At 41.4% G+C, this 14,937-nt stretch overlaps 1 protein-coding gene across 2 annotated transcripts in view; it reads left to right on the plus strand.

Annotated features, from left to right (window-relative positions):
- The window catches only part of ADCY1 (adenylate cyclase 1), a 157,174-nt gene that overhangs the window by 73,770 nt on the left and 68,467 nt on the right, over positions 1-14,937 (plus strand). For both annotated transcript variants that reach the window (XR_005627784.1, XM_039712161.1), the window contains exon 4: positions 13,896-14,007. Coding sequence is in view for 1 of the 2 variants with exons in the window: in XM_039712161.1 (XP_039568095.1) it covers positions 13,896-14,007 (112 nt within the window). In the remaining variant the exon portion in view is untranslated. The remainder of the gene's footprint in view (positions 1-13,895; positions 14,008-14,937) is intronic.

Genomic DNA, 14,937 nt, shown 5'->3' on the forward strand with positions numbered 1-14,937 from the left:
TATAAAATTAAGGGTTTTTGGTAAAAGTTGAGAAAAGAGATAATAGTGTTTTTAGGGTAAAAAGGGTAATAACATATAATTCAGAGAACAATTTTGTGTTTAGGCTGTGTCTGCCCTATGGCTTGATGCTGCAGAATGTTGTTCAGCTTTTTGTTTTGTCTGCTGTGGCATGATGGGATGGTTGTCTCCTCTGCATGTGGATGCTCGGTGACGTCTTCATCTCCAGGCAATTCTGGTCTGGTTTTGAGGAGGTATCGTGTTTGACTCAGGAGGGTTCTTGTCACTGCTTATGGGAGTGGTATTTGCAGTGCCTAGGTATGGTTTTATGTTTTTCCCTGGGTACCATCTTGGACCAGATGGTAGTAGAACACACGCATATCCTCTTCCCTGGGTAATCAATTGGAAAGGTCCAGAGATTTTATGTGTTTCTGGGTCCTTCACTAGCACAGGTGGTTTCTCAGTGAGCATTGCTTGGGTGGTATTTGAAAAGTGGCGAAGTATTGGAGGGTCAGGCTCTGATGTTGTACAGTTCAGGAAGCTGATGACATAGAGAACCTTGCAATATCTTTCAACTGCTGATATGATTTTTGTTTCTCTTCATTGCTGATTGAGGACTCTTTTGAGGGTTTGATGTTTCCTTTTTACGATGGATTGTCCTGTGGGGTTTGCAGGTATGCCTGTCTTGTGTTCTATTCCCCACTCACTGAAGAACTCTTTTAACTTACGAGAGGTATAAGTAGGTCCATTGTCTGTTTTGATCTCCTTTGGTACTCCCAGGGTAGCAAAGGCAAGGAAGAAATGTTTTATGGTGTGCTGCGCAGTTTCTCCTGGATGTGTTGATGCAAATACTGCTCCTGAGAATGTATCGACCCGATACATGCACGTATTTTGACCTTCCAAAAGATGCAAAGTGGGTCATATTCGTCTGTCACAGCTGGCAGCTGTTCAAACCTTGGGGATTGACTCCCGTCCCCATAGATGGTATCTAGTAGTTTTGACAGTTCGGGCATGTGGCAACAATAGCTTTTGCTTGATCTTTTGAAAGCTTGAACGTTCTGATAAGGGCAGGCACATTTTGATGAAAAAATGCATGTGACAACTTTGCCTGGGAAAAGATGTTAGGGACATTAGCAGTCTCTATTGCCATGGCTAAGGTGTCTGCTTTCCTGTTCCCTTCTATGATGACACCTGGGAGGTCAGTGTGTGACCTCACATGCATTATATGGTAAGGTTTTCTGCGGGAAATTAAGTGTGGTAGTGTAATAATCAATTGGTATAACTTTGGATTGGAAACCTCTTTGCGAAAAACATGGTCTGCTCTCATAGCTATGCCAGCAACATAAGCTGAACCTGTGACCAGATTAAAAGGTTCGTCTTTGAATTTCTCAAAGACTCTGACAACAGCTGCTAACTCTGCAATTTGTGGAGATCCCTCCACTATTTCTATGTCATCACCCTGCAATGGAGCAGAGGTGAGTTCTAGCCTTTTTTATTAGATGTGCCATAATTTCTTGGAAGGTGGTAATTGTCTTTGTAGGTTGGTTATTTGTAAAGATCCATTCCAGTATCAGTAAAGGGTCTCGAAGTTGAGTGTCCCATTGGAAAATCAGTCCATAGAACAGAGGTGCTTTTCCCAGAATGACAAACTGGAAAGGCAGGCTGGGCTCGAAGCGATGGGCTTTGCGTGAAGACAGGGCTTCTTGGACCTTGGTGATTGCATCTCGGGCTTCTGTTGTGAGAGTGCGTGGGGAGTCCAGATCCTCATTGTCACGAAGAAGGTTGAACGGGGAGGGAGGTCCTCTGTTGTAATTCCTAGCAGTGAATGTACCCAGTTGATGGTTCCACACAGACTGTGTAAATCTCTCAGGGTTTTTGGGTTGTCTCAGATGATGAGCTGCTGGGGTAAGATGGTCCTTTCCCGGATCTGGAATCCAAGGTAGGTCCATGGATTGGTGTACTGTATTTTGTCTTCACGGATCTCGAATCCTGCCTTTTCTATGGTTTCAATAGTCTTTTTAACTACTTTGTCCAAGTAAGCTTTTTCTGATACACAGACTAGGATATCATCCATGTAGTGATGGATGATTGCATCTGGGAATAGGTTCTGAATGGGAGACAGGATGTGAGTAACGTACCACTGGCATATACTGGGACCGTTCTTTAGTCCTTGGGGAAGAAAAAGCCAATGATATCTTTTGAGTGGAGCCTCTCTGTTAAGAGATGGAATGGAGAAAGCAAACCGTGGAGCATCCTGGGGGTGCAGTGGAATGCTGAAGTTGAAGAAACAGTCTTTAATATCTATGATAGCAAGTGTCCAGTCTCTAGGCAGCATCGATGGTGAGGGTAGGCCAGGCTGGAGGGGGTCCATGTCCTCAATGACCTTGTTGACTTTGCGAAGGTCGTGGAGGAGCCTCCACCTGTCCCAGGCTTTTGCAGTACAAAGACTGGAGAGTTCCAAAGACTGGTGGTCTCAACGATGTGGCCTTTGGTGAGCTGTTCTTCCACAAGGGGTTGTGGTGTGCGGAGTTTGACTTTAGAGAGGGGCCACTGTTCGATCCAGATTGGGTTATGGCATTTCCAGATGAGACGAGGAGTATCTGGCAGTGCATGCTCCTCAGTGGCCCCAATTAGAAATCCCGACTGGGAGTACATAGGGAAGCTCCCCACTGGGATAGAACATCCCTTCTCCAAAGGATGATGGGGGCCCTTACCACGAATGGGTAGACGGTTGCCAACCTGCCTTCAAGGCCCTTCGACGAGGATGTTGTTCTTGCTTCGCATAGAAACTGTAGCTCCACCGATCCCTGAAATCATGCCTGCTACCAGTTGTAGTTCCCAGTGTGTTGGCCATTCTGAGCGAACAATGATGATCACATCTGCACGGGTGTCCAGCATCCTTGGTAGGTGGATCTTCTCTCCTCTGCAGGTAAGACTGCACTCGATGGTAGGTTTACTTGGTCCCACAACTTGTGCCCACATTGCTGTGGGGTTGAGAGGAAGCTGTTCCCTGTGATTCTTTGGGAGTAAAAAGGCTTGTGTGATCAGAGTTCCCCTTGAAAGGAAAAATGGTAAGTCTGTGCAGTACACCTGGACAGAAATTTCTTGTCCCGTGTGCACTGTTTGTACTTCTGGAACAACAAAGATTTCCTTTGGGCTATGGAGAGTGCCACCTATAATTAGGATGTCAAAAGGACAACCTTTTGGCCCATGCTTGCCTGTGGGAACATGATAAATATTCTCATTATTAAAGTCAATGGACAGAGCAGTCACCAGTTGGTGATGGGTTCCCATCTGTATCAATCTGTGTGTTGGATCCTCCTCATGTAGTCTGGAATCTCCTGGGATGGTGCGTGACTGGGTCTGGATGGCCTTTGATTTGTTGTTTTTGCATGGGCCCCCACCACGCTCCACTGGAAGTTTCCCAAACGCTGCTGGTAGCACTGCTGATTCTGAGGTCTTTGGTAGATGTTACGAGGGTACCTAGTAGGTGACCTGTCTGGACAGTCCTTTATAAAATGTCCAAAGTCTCTGCAGTGGAAGCAGTGGACCTGGTCTTTAGAAGCTATTACCGCATATGCACTAGAAACTCCTTCTGCAATACCCTTAGTAACTGCTTGGGCCACTGTATCTTCAGTGGACAAGTGGAGTGTACAGCTTTCCAGCATTTGCTCTATGGTAGGTTCTGTATCCAAAGGTAAGGCCCTCAGAATTGTTTTACATTTTTCATTCGAGTTACTCATGGCAAGCTTGCAAAACAGTTCTTTTCTGTGCTCTCTATCTGTTTTTCCAGAGCATCCTTAATTCTGTCTACAAATTTGATAAAGCTTTCATCTACTCCTTGTTTAATATTAGTAAAGTGTTGGATAGGGATAGAGTCATCAGGGTTAAGAAGTAAGGAGGCTTTTGCTGCAGTAGCCATGTCTTATAGTGTTGCCTTAGGTAAGGTGTCAGCTTGGTCAGAGGGTTTCTGTAAATCCCTTTCTCCAGCCAGCTGTTCAACTGTAACGTCAGGCTTATCTGTAGCACAGGGGTCTGATAATGTTTTTAATTGTCTTTTCCAATGCCTTTCCCATAACATATTGGAGAAATGAGAATTCGCTGGAGAAAGGAGGCAGTGGGCAATATTTTTAATATCATGGGATACTAGATCATGTGCTGAGAACATACCTTCTAGGAAATTTCTAAAAATATGTGAATTTCTACCATGTTCTTTGGTAATATTTCTTAGTGTATAAGTTCTTCATTTGTGTTAGGTTCCCACGTCTTTCTTGTAGTAGCACCGCCTCTTTTTCCCTTTTTATAATCTACTAGAAAGGCATTAATTCTCTGAGCCATTTGTGAATCTCCTGCCTTTATCAGAGCCCATGGATCAATGTCCTCTGTATCAGAATCAGAATCACTGTCACTGCTGTCCTTAGAAGAGGAGTCAGAGCAAGCAGGCAGTGCCTTAGGCTTTTTATTGCGTGTTGGAGCAATGTTTTGCCAGGGTGCAATGTGCCTGGAGAGAGTGTGAGGCAGCACATGGCAGAACTTGGCTGGAGGAAAGCAGCAGTGGGGCTGGAATGGCAGCACAATGGACTGCACAGCATGCACAGGACTGGGGTGTGTGGGGAAGTGGGGTGCTACCGTGGGGAGTCTGGGAGATTCCATTCAGGGGTCTCTGAGGGTGGGCATGTGGCTGGAAGGTGTGGGGATGGGGGCAAGGGAGAACTGGGGGAGAGGAGGTGGAGGGGTTGGAAGGGGGTGCCGTGGGCACAGCATAGTTTGCTGGGGCTGCAGCGAGCAGGCAGGCAGGGAGATGTCCTGCTGCGACAGGGATGGTAGTGGGGGCAGGGAGACACACAAGGGCTGGGGGGCAGGTGGTAGGGGTGGTATGTAGGGTTGAGGGACCCACAGCGAGGGTGGGGGGGACGGTAGAAGGAATGGGGGGTGTCTTGGACCAGACGGACACAGGCACAGTTACACTTAGAGATAACGTGAACGAAGGGTGCTCACAGGATGCCACAAGTTGCACAATGGAATTCGTGTTTGCCATGTCCGAGGGGGAGAGTGGGGGATAGGTGGACCCCGCAGACATGAAGGGGGTGGGGGGGAGCGGTGCAGGGAAAGGGGTGGAGGATAGAGCACTAGGACACAGGGAAAGTGGAAGACTGGGTTCCAGGGCTGAGGGGGAAACAATATTATCAGTGTGATTAGCATTTGTATCTTGTGAGGGAGATAAGGCGCCTTCCTCAGAAGGTTTGAACCGAAATTAAGGGGTTTTTGTTAGTTTTTTCTACTGCTTTGGTTATAATATGAAATACAGGGATAAACCGAGTTACAGAAAAATCTTGGTTAGTTTGAAGGGTATATATCCTGGTCCAAATTGTATCCCAAAAATAATTTAAAATAATAGTGTTTGTGTTAGTATCTGGAAATTGGGAAAGAATCCATTTTAGAAATTTTTTCAGGTTAGTTTTTCAAAGGTTACCATTAGAAAAAAAAAAGTTGTTAGAAGATAGGATATCTAGGATTAGTAAATATAAATCTCTCTCATTCTGGGATCGTTTTAATGTACTAAGTTTCAATCCCATGCCCTGTTCCCTGCCAGCAGAAAAAAAGAGAAAAAAAAAAGAAAAAAACAAAAAAAAGGACCCAAGGAAAAAAATTTTTGAACGCAAGAAAGGCTGTTTTTAAAACTTACACTTCTTCAGCGGGATGTGGGTCGAAGGTCTGCTGGAGGGTGTCTGCTTTGTCAGTCTCCTCAGACAGTCGTCCAGATGTCAGCAGTGAGGGTCGACTGACAGGCCTGGAGAAGAGTCCTGCTATAACAGAGGGCTTTTCTTCAGGGGGTCTTGGTGAGCAAAGGCAGTAACAATTTCAAGAAGAAATGCTGCTCCACAGTTGTAGCAGTGTTCAGGCGCCAGTTTATTGGCAGCTACCAGACGGGCTATGCCCGGTGGGCTGCCTTGTCCAGATAGCTCAGTGGTGCTCAGCACAGCATGTCTGAACTCCCAAGCAGCTCCCAGCCGCAGGCAACCTTAGCAAGCTCAGGTGATGTCAGCTCTTTGTGATTGATAGCTCTTTGTGATTTCAGCTCTTTTGCTTGCTAGGTGCCGCAGCAGACATTGGGAGAGAAAGGACAAGGGCTGTGTGAGGTTCCGAAGAATTCTTTACTGGGGTTTTCCACGAAGTTTCACAGTGACAGCTCTTCTGCCAAACTAGGCAGAAGTAAGGGTTTATATACCTTACAAGGGTTTTGGAAATTGTCCAATAGTAAGGGTCAAGGGAAAGTGACCTATAGGCTTACAGTGAGATAAGCAGGGTCTGAAGGCAGAAGAGAGGGGCTTCTAAGGTTCAGTCATCATGACTTGGCATTTCCTAGCTCAGGCTTCTGATCGCCAAGGAGCCATTGCAGGCCCTGGGCCTGCTTCAGTGCAGGACCTTGCACACGGCCTTGTTGAATTTCATGGGGCTTGCACAGGCCCACCTCTCTAGCCCATCCAGCCGCTTTGGATGGCATCTCTGCCCTCCAATGTTGTCAACCACACCACACAGATAGGTTTCTTTCAGAAAACTTGCACTAACTCCCTGTCTGTGTCATTATCAAAGAAGGAGTGGAATGAACAGTCAAAAGAAAAACATTGCATTTCAATGATTACAAATCTATATTTATACATTATCTATCATATGTGCTTTGTTGCCGTAGTCTGTGGGAATGCAGTTTTATGTCAATTTTAGTTTAGATTATGTTTTAGTTTATATGTGTTTTCTCTGTATAGTGTTTAGCAGGAGCTCTTCATTGGTAACTGTAGATGTAATTCCTTGTAACACTTTATTTGAAAGAACTGTCATTACAGTATTTCTTTTTACAAGTTATGTTTTCAGAAATCTAGATGCATTTCATTAAGAAAGAAGTATCATAAGATCAGAGGGACAAGTACCTTGCAACAAGAAATGTTCTATAGCAAACTAAACTCCTCTAAAGAAATTTATTTGTAAAATTGTTGACTTTTGCAGTTCCATAATCCCTTTCTTCAGATTATGCATATTTTGAAATCTTAGGGTTATAATTATTTTAAGATCATTTTGTTTTATTGATAACTAAAACAAGTGATTTAAATATAAAATATTATTAATTTTAAAAATTGGTTGCTTTGTAGAAAATAAACTAATTTTCCTATGAAATGTAGAAGGTGACTGTAAAAACAGGCCACATATTTGGTGGGGAGAATTTAAGCTACACTCTAAGAATCAGTTAAAAATTGATAAAAAAATTATAAGTAAATACTATCACACAAAGGAAACCCAAAAACTCCAGTAGTTTTACATTTCTTTTACTAGATGAGAGTAAGAGCAATAAGACTGAAGAGTAAACATTCAGCCTTGCTATTGTTGTGCAAAAGAAGAAAGACAATACTAATCCATGTGTAGCTGTATCAACAAGTAGATATTGTGGTTATCTATGAGCAGAAGGTCTTAGAGGAGCAATGGAGATTTTAAGTCACAGAAAGATTAACCATTTTACCTTGAGAGAGAAAGTCAGTAAAAAAAGTGTGCCTTGCATCTCAAATAAAGAAATCAAAAGGAAATATTTCTAACTAGTCTTGTTCTGCTGCTCTCTGGTATTTCAGTAACACTCAGTATATGTTCTATCAGTCTTTGTAAGCAAGCAGGCAGCAATAGGAGCAAGCAAGCCTCTAACCCAAGACAGCACTACTCCTGAAACACAATGGCATACCACAGACTTTAAAATCAAGTGCACAGCAGAAATTCAAGAAAGCTCTGCTCAACAACTGGTTATTTTTCCCTCTAGGATATATTAGAATATTAATGTGCTGTTGCAAGTTACAATTACTAACATCTTGTCTGTCTAAAAACCAAAGCGATTTCAGTTTTTACCAGATTAGCTAAACTTCCTAATCCAGTGAATTTACTGATAAAATCCTGATCTGATCGGTAAATCATGATTTTGCTTACTCAGACCATGCGACTCAGTTTGCCCGGCCTGGTTTACTAAGGGACTATAGGGCTCATCTGACAAAGAGATAAACTATCTTGGGTCAGGGACTTGCCAGACTAGTGCAGGGAGCTTTAAATCAGATTAGTCAGCAGACGGGGGCACCTATCCTTCCAATCCTAGCATTCAGGTGTCAACACTTCTAATGGATGCCTGGAACAGTGCAAAAGCATTCCAGGTACTCCAGCCAGTGAGTCTGTTTTATCTGGGTTCTGGCTCAGACACTTCTATACAAATGCACATAGTATGGTGAAAAAACAAGAGGAACTATAAATGTGCACAGGCCTGTGGGCATGATGGAGACGTGGCTGCTATGACTGGAGCTTTTAAATTGAAGGTTTTAGGCTTTTTAGCAAAGACAGGCAAGGGATATGAGAAAGGGATGTAGCCCCCATGTCAATAACCAGCTGGAGTGTATGGAACTCTGGGGAAGGATAAGGATTCTGCCAAGAAGAGCTTGTTGATGAAGAGTAGAGGGATGGCAGGGACAGGGATATTATAGGGGGGGGTCTGCTACAGGCCACCTAATCAGGAGTCTTTATGAAGCCCTCCATAGGCAGAGAGAAATGGCTTCATGCTCACAAGCCATGGTCCTTATGGGGGGTTTTAACCACTGTGATATCTGTTGGAGGGACAGCACAGCAGGACATAATCCCTGAGGTTCCTCACATGTGTCAACAGCAATTTCTGTACACAAGCAATTGGAGACCCAGCAAGAAGGTGCTGTACTGGACGTTGTCCTCACCAAGAGGGAAGAGCTGGTGGGGAATGCAGTGCTCCAAGACAGCCTTGGCTACAGTGATCACAACATGGGGAGATTCAAGAACCTCAAGGCAGTGAGGAGGGTACACAGCAAGCTCACTTTCCTGGCAGACTTTGGCCTCTTCAAGGACCTGCTGAGTACAGTCCCATGGAATAGAGCCTGGATTGCAAAGGGTCCCAAGAATGCTGGCTGAATTTCAAGGATCACCTCTTCTAAGCTCAGGAAGAATGCATCCAACAAGAAGGAAATCAGGCAGAAATGCTAGGAGGCCCTCATGGATGGATCAGGAGATGCTGAGCAAACCCAGAGCTAAAAAAGAATCTTTCAGGAAGTGGAAATGAGGACAGGTGGCCTGAGAAGGAAACAGGGGAATTGTACAGGAAGTTAGGGACAAGGTTAGGGAAGCCAAGGCTCAGATAGAATTGAGTCTGGCCATGAATATTGAGGATAATAGAAAGGGCTTCTATAGATATATTGCAAGCAAAAGAAAGACTAGGGGTAACTTGGACTCTCTCCAATAGGAAATAGGAGGCCTGGCTATCCTGGACAAAGTTCTCTTTTCTCAGCTAGGCTGAGGTTCTCAACAACTTCTAGCCCTCATTCTTCAACAGCAGGTGCCCCAGCCATGCCTCCCTGGTGAAAAAAGACAAATACAGAGACTGAGAGAATGAACACCTTGAGCCCGCTGCAGGAGAGGATCAGGTTCAAGACCATCTAAGGAGCCTGAACGTACACAAGTCCATGGAACCTGAGTAGATTCATCTGTGAGTTCTAAGAGAACTGGCAGATAGTAGCTAAGTCACTATCTATCATATTTGAAAAGTCATGTCAGTGAGGTGAAGTGAGTGAGTCCCTAAAGCCTGGAAATAGGGAACTACAACCCTGATTTTAGAAAGGGGAAAGCAGAAAATATGGAGGACCTATAGTCTAGTCAGTCTCATCTCCGTGCCATGCAAGATCATGGAGAATTGGTGAGCCCTGGGTTGTGAGGCAACACCAGCCACAGCACTGTAAGAGCTACCTAGACCTCCTAACCAACACTTTCACATCACTCATAAGGAAGAGCAGTGCTTGAATCACGTGCAAACTATGGTGCTGAGTTAGCAGATGTAACATGTGTTCTTTGTGTCCCATTTCTTTCCACTTTCATTTCTCTTCTTTCGTTAATAGTTGTAAGAGTTTCGTTAACAGTTTAAAGGAGAATGGGGTTTTTTTGTTTTTTCACCAGAGTGCCCAATGGCATTATTAATTCTGTGGAATCAAATTGTTTAATTGTGTGGAATTAAAGAAGGGACAGTTTCATCCCTGTATGGTCATTAAGAGAAACAATTGTTAATTGGTAGCTTCTCACTTCTTGTTTCTGTATATGCCAGCATTTCCATTTGTGAAAATAAAATTACTTGGCAATCCTTATAAAGTGTTCCTTTGTATACCATACAATTATGAGGAATCTTTCATGCATAAATAGTTTACTCTAGTTTAATCCTCTCTGAGGATGTGAACCTCCATAGCAATTACAGATTAAGTTACTGTGAAGCAAGACTACTTTGCTCTTGAATGAGTATATTTGGAGGAGTGATTAATGTGCTTTAATATTGATGTCACTCCTGTAGCTGCTTTGTTTTAACTTTTCTGAGTATGTTAGACATGGCCTAAATTTAAAGCTTTCAGTATTTTTGTGTGAATAATATATCCAAAATAGAGGAAAGTGAATTTCAGTGCCAATGTGGAGACTTCGACTTTGAGAATATTTGAATACATTTGGCCGTGGAAACAGTTTGGGTTTATGACTAGAATTCTGGCACAGTATATCTTATAATTTCTCTCTTTATTACCATTATGATTTCATGGCCATAGCAAGAATTCAAATCTCATTTCTGTTGTCATTCCCTGTGACTGACTTTGCCATCTCCTCCTCCTCCTTTGCCATAAAGACTTCTTGTCCTTTACTTTCCAAAAACTGAGCAGAACATAAGAGGGGAAAAAAGTTTATTGCATCAGTTGGGTAATTTGACTCCCCATCACAGATCACAGATGTACTCTAATTTTTTTCAGATGTTGGACAATGAGGGTATGTGTTGGTGCTGCCCCACAATATTATAGTACAAGTAGTATGAGAAGAGGCTATAGATGGACACAGATGGGTGAAGAAGTAGAAGAGATAATATTGGTCAGTTCACCACCTAAAATAAAATTAATCAGCTATTGAGTTTCAATTCAATTGTTTTTGAATAGTAGAGCTCTGTGTGTGTGTGCTCTTCTCAGCACTGCCACCCCTGAGAACAGGCAGTGGAAGCAGCAGGCTTGCAGTGCCAGTTGCACTTTGGGCAGGGAAATCCCCTGCTCCTCCATTGGCTATTTCCTACTGCTGTTGCTGCAAAATTAGGTCTAGTCACTGGCATTTCAGCCTGCTTTCAAACAAGGTGCAGCAGTTACTATGATTGTAACATTTCATGGTAAAAATGAGGGGATTTTTCATTAATAAAAGGCAGAACTTCTACTCATAGCATTTCCCCATCTGTGCCATGTCAAGACATGAGAGTCTTTTATACCTTGCATATTTTAAGAATATTGTATTAAAAGAGATTGGAATTTTGTTAAAAAAAAGAAAGTGTAACAATGATCATGCTACCTAATCTATTCCATAAGCTTTAAAAGGTATACATGTAGTTAACTACAGTATTAAAAAGTTCACAAGCATAATAGAACATCAGTCTCTCAACATACAAGAATTACTTATTTTTACCTAGATTTTCAATGGCATGTTCAGTTCATTATTGTAGGTGCTTGTACGGACTTCACATTTTTGTACAATTACCAGTGTCTTGAATCAAGTGCTGAGGACTGAGTATTCTTTAAATGTTTAAAGGATTAGCAAGGTTCTCATAATGACCTACTAAGGTACCCATATGTAAAACAACTTTCTTCTTAACTGAATGATTATGTAGGAACCTGTTTCCTATTCTCTGTGTTTCACTAATAGAGAGGTTTTAATATAAGTGTACATGTTAGTGATTCAATGGTTGCTCTGTTACCTGTTAAGACATAGTTTTCACAAACACAGAACATCTCTGGTTTGTATGTGTATAGATGTTCCTTATTGCTAAAGACTTTGGTAATGAGATAACATTGTTATGGCCTTAAAGCCTAACCCCCTCCCAATGCCATGGTTTGTTTTTTTCTTTTTTTTTTTTTTTTTTTGGCAGAAGGACGTTGTTGGTGCTGCTGGAAATATTACTGTTACTCTATGTGTGATTAAACAGTGAAAAAATATGAACCGCCATATTTAAAATGGAAATAGAAAAGTAAAACCAATCAAAATGTAAAATGTGTAGAATAGACTAGTTGTAAAATGGCAGAGCAGCTATCAGACACAATTATGATAAAGTAACATCCACACTCCCCTCCATATTAAAACCAGAAAACTACATGACATACTGGATAGCAACAATTTTACTTGTTTTTCCTCTGTGACTTTTTAAACTTTATAAGTTCTGATGTGAATTTAAGCCGTAAATAAAAACAGCCATAAAGCAAAATGTATGAAAGACATTGATGCACATTTAAGTGCTTTTGAAAATTTTAATGGAATTTAGATAACTCTGAATTTCCAGAAAGACCTAGGGCCATCAAACAACAAGAATGTCAATAAAGAATTAAGACAATTAGTAGATCTTTTAGGGCAAATATGCAGGTGTTATTGAACTCTGTTAATGCATTTTACTTTACCCATCACTTGGTTCACTTTTATGATAGCAGAGACGTGAATCAGTACAATTACATAAATGCTGACTATTTTGTTGTAAGAAGCCTTTTTGTTATGTTTAAACATCATGGGAATGGAATAACTATTTTTTTTCTTGAACCGGGGCCATCTTGAGCAATGTTCTCATAAGCCATTCTCCAGGGAGTACTGAGTGGAGACACTGCCCCAAGGATTAAAATGACTACGTAAAGGCTTTGCTGGAAGACCAAAGTCATTGAAATTTGGATGAGTTGGTTTTGAACTGGGATAGGCTACTTACCTGCCAGGGTGGACAAGAGATTTAAACAACTGGGTTAAATGAAACTAGAGAAGTAGGGTTTGAGTCAGGAGTTGTATTTGCCTTTTAGTAAGTAGACTTTTTAGGCCTGCTTTTCTGGTATTATGTTTTTATCTTAAGAGTGAAGCTTTGCTGAGGTGAATGGGAGTACATAATGTTTAATTCAATGTACAGTTAGCAAACTAAGTTTTACACTACATCGATTATACCTAGGCTATATACCATGGGATGGTTTATTAGTGCTTTCATAAAATATTTGACATTTCTAGTCTGGGTGTTGGAGATAAATGCAGTGTGTTCCTGCAGCTGATCCTGTGCTTCTACCAATGGAAGGAATCTAAAGTATTTGAAAGGATCACAGCACCATACTCTCTTGAGTTTTGTGATTTACACAAGAATTTTTATTCTCTCAATCACAATGGTACCTGCACTTATTTCAAATATCTCCCTTGATCAACACTGACTAGCAAGGATTGTTAAAGCAGATTAAACTGTTGGACATTAAACCATGCTAATGCTGATTAAAGCTGGACACTTACCTGAGCCAGGCAGCACAGTGCAGAGAATACTGACTTACATTGTAGATTTTAACTCCACATGGGAAGCTACTGCATCATCCCAGACCACAAGGCCACATCACAGAACAACTGCACTGAAGTTATTAACCCCGTCTTTCAGTACATAGTAAACCTCAAGCAAGGTTTATCTGTTTGGCTGTGGAACTCTAGCAGTGCAAAACTGACTCTGAAACAAATTTAGCTGAGAAGATCCTACCTGCAAAGAGAATAAATTGTTCACCATGCTTCTAGAGCATTCATTGGGCACTCTATGAATGAGGTGCTTTGCCTCATCTGCCAGGTAGGTATGTAGCAATTGCAAGTGTCTGAGAGTTCTCTAAATCAGTTGACAGCACCAGAATAATGCTTATTTTTCTGAGTATTTTCCTTTTTTTTTTTTTTTTTTTACAACTAGCACTTCGTTGATAATATTTCAGGAGTTTGTGCTTTAGGTTACATTTGTGCTGTGAAAGAGAGTAACAAGAATGTGAAGATCTCTACTGATTTATCTGTGTCTCTTTACTTCTTTACAGTATTTTATTTGCAGACATTGTGGGATTCACTAGTTTGGCATCACAGTGTACTGCCCAAGAACTGGTGAAGCTGCTGAATGAACTTTTTGGAAAATTTGATGAATTAGCTACTGTAAGTACAACCCTGTTATTTCAATTTAATTTACATTTGTTTCTGAAAAGTGATTAATGAGTTACACATGTTAGAAATCTGTAATAGACTGATTAGTCCCACATATCATGAATTTCTAAAGCTTCAATCTTTTTTTAATATTCTAGAGAAAAAACAATCTCTTTTAATGATTTAAGAAAGAAGTGTATTTGCTATTCTTAAATATACTTTTCTTCCCCTTTCATGCAGTCCATCAGTGTTCTTCATTTGTTTTGTTTGTATAAAACAGAGAAAAATTTTCAATATTTACATTTTTATCCTTCATCCAAAAAAAATCAGAACAATGGAAAATATGAATATTGGCAGTATGGCATAAAACTTTCTGTGATAATTGGAGGCTAGAGAGTAAAATTCATCCTTCACAGAGAGCACTCATTAAAACAGAAATGATGGTAGCTTTTCAGAGTGGTTATTGTAGGCAAAATAGTATCCACATAATAATTTGATGCCTGTGTTTTCGTTGTTGCACTTACATTGAGCTAGATTCCCCAAGGAAGAGAAAATGAGAGAAATATTCCTTGTCTATAACTCCAAGCAGCCTAATTTGACAAGAACCATTGGATGGGAAATGAGAGGAATTGCTGTGCCAGAAAAAGTCACACATCTTGTTTCAAATTACATTTAACAAGAAGTTGAAAACATCTTCCCCTGAACAAAGCAGAACTTCATCAAAGCTATCTTATTTGCCAGCTGTCCTTAAAACCTTCATTGCGGAGAAGTAACTCTTCCACATAAATTATACTCCTCTACTGTCTAGCTATTTTGTCTTCAGACTCCATGCAGCAGCCTGAAGAAAATATTTGTTTAGGTCCTCAACATAAATAGCATCCACATTTTTTCAGTCCAAACTCACTTCTCCTTGATGCAGTCTTCCACATGAGAGATCTGAAG

The sequence above is a fragment of the Passer montanus genome, unplaced genomic scaffold (genome assembly GCF_014805655.1).
Source record: "Passer montanus isolate IOZ18808 unplaced genomic scaffold, ASM1480565v1 scaffold26, whole genome shotgun sequence".
Lineage (NCBI taxonomy): Eukaryota > Metazoa > Chordata > Aves > Passeriformes > Passeridae > Passer > Passer montanus.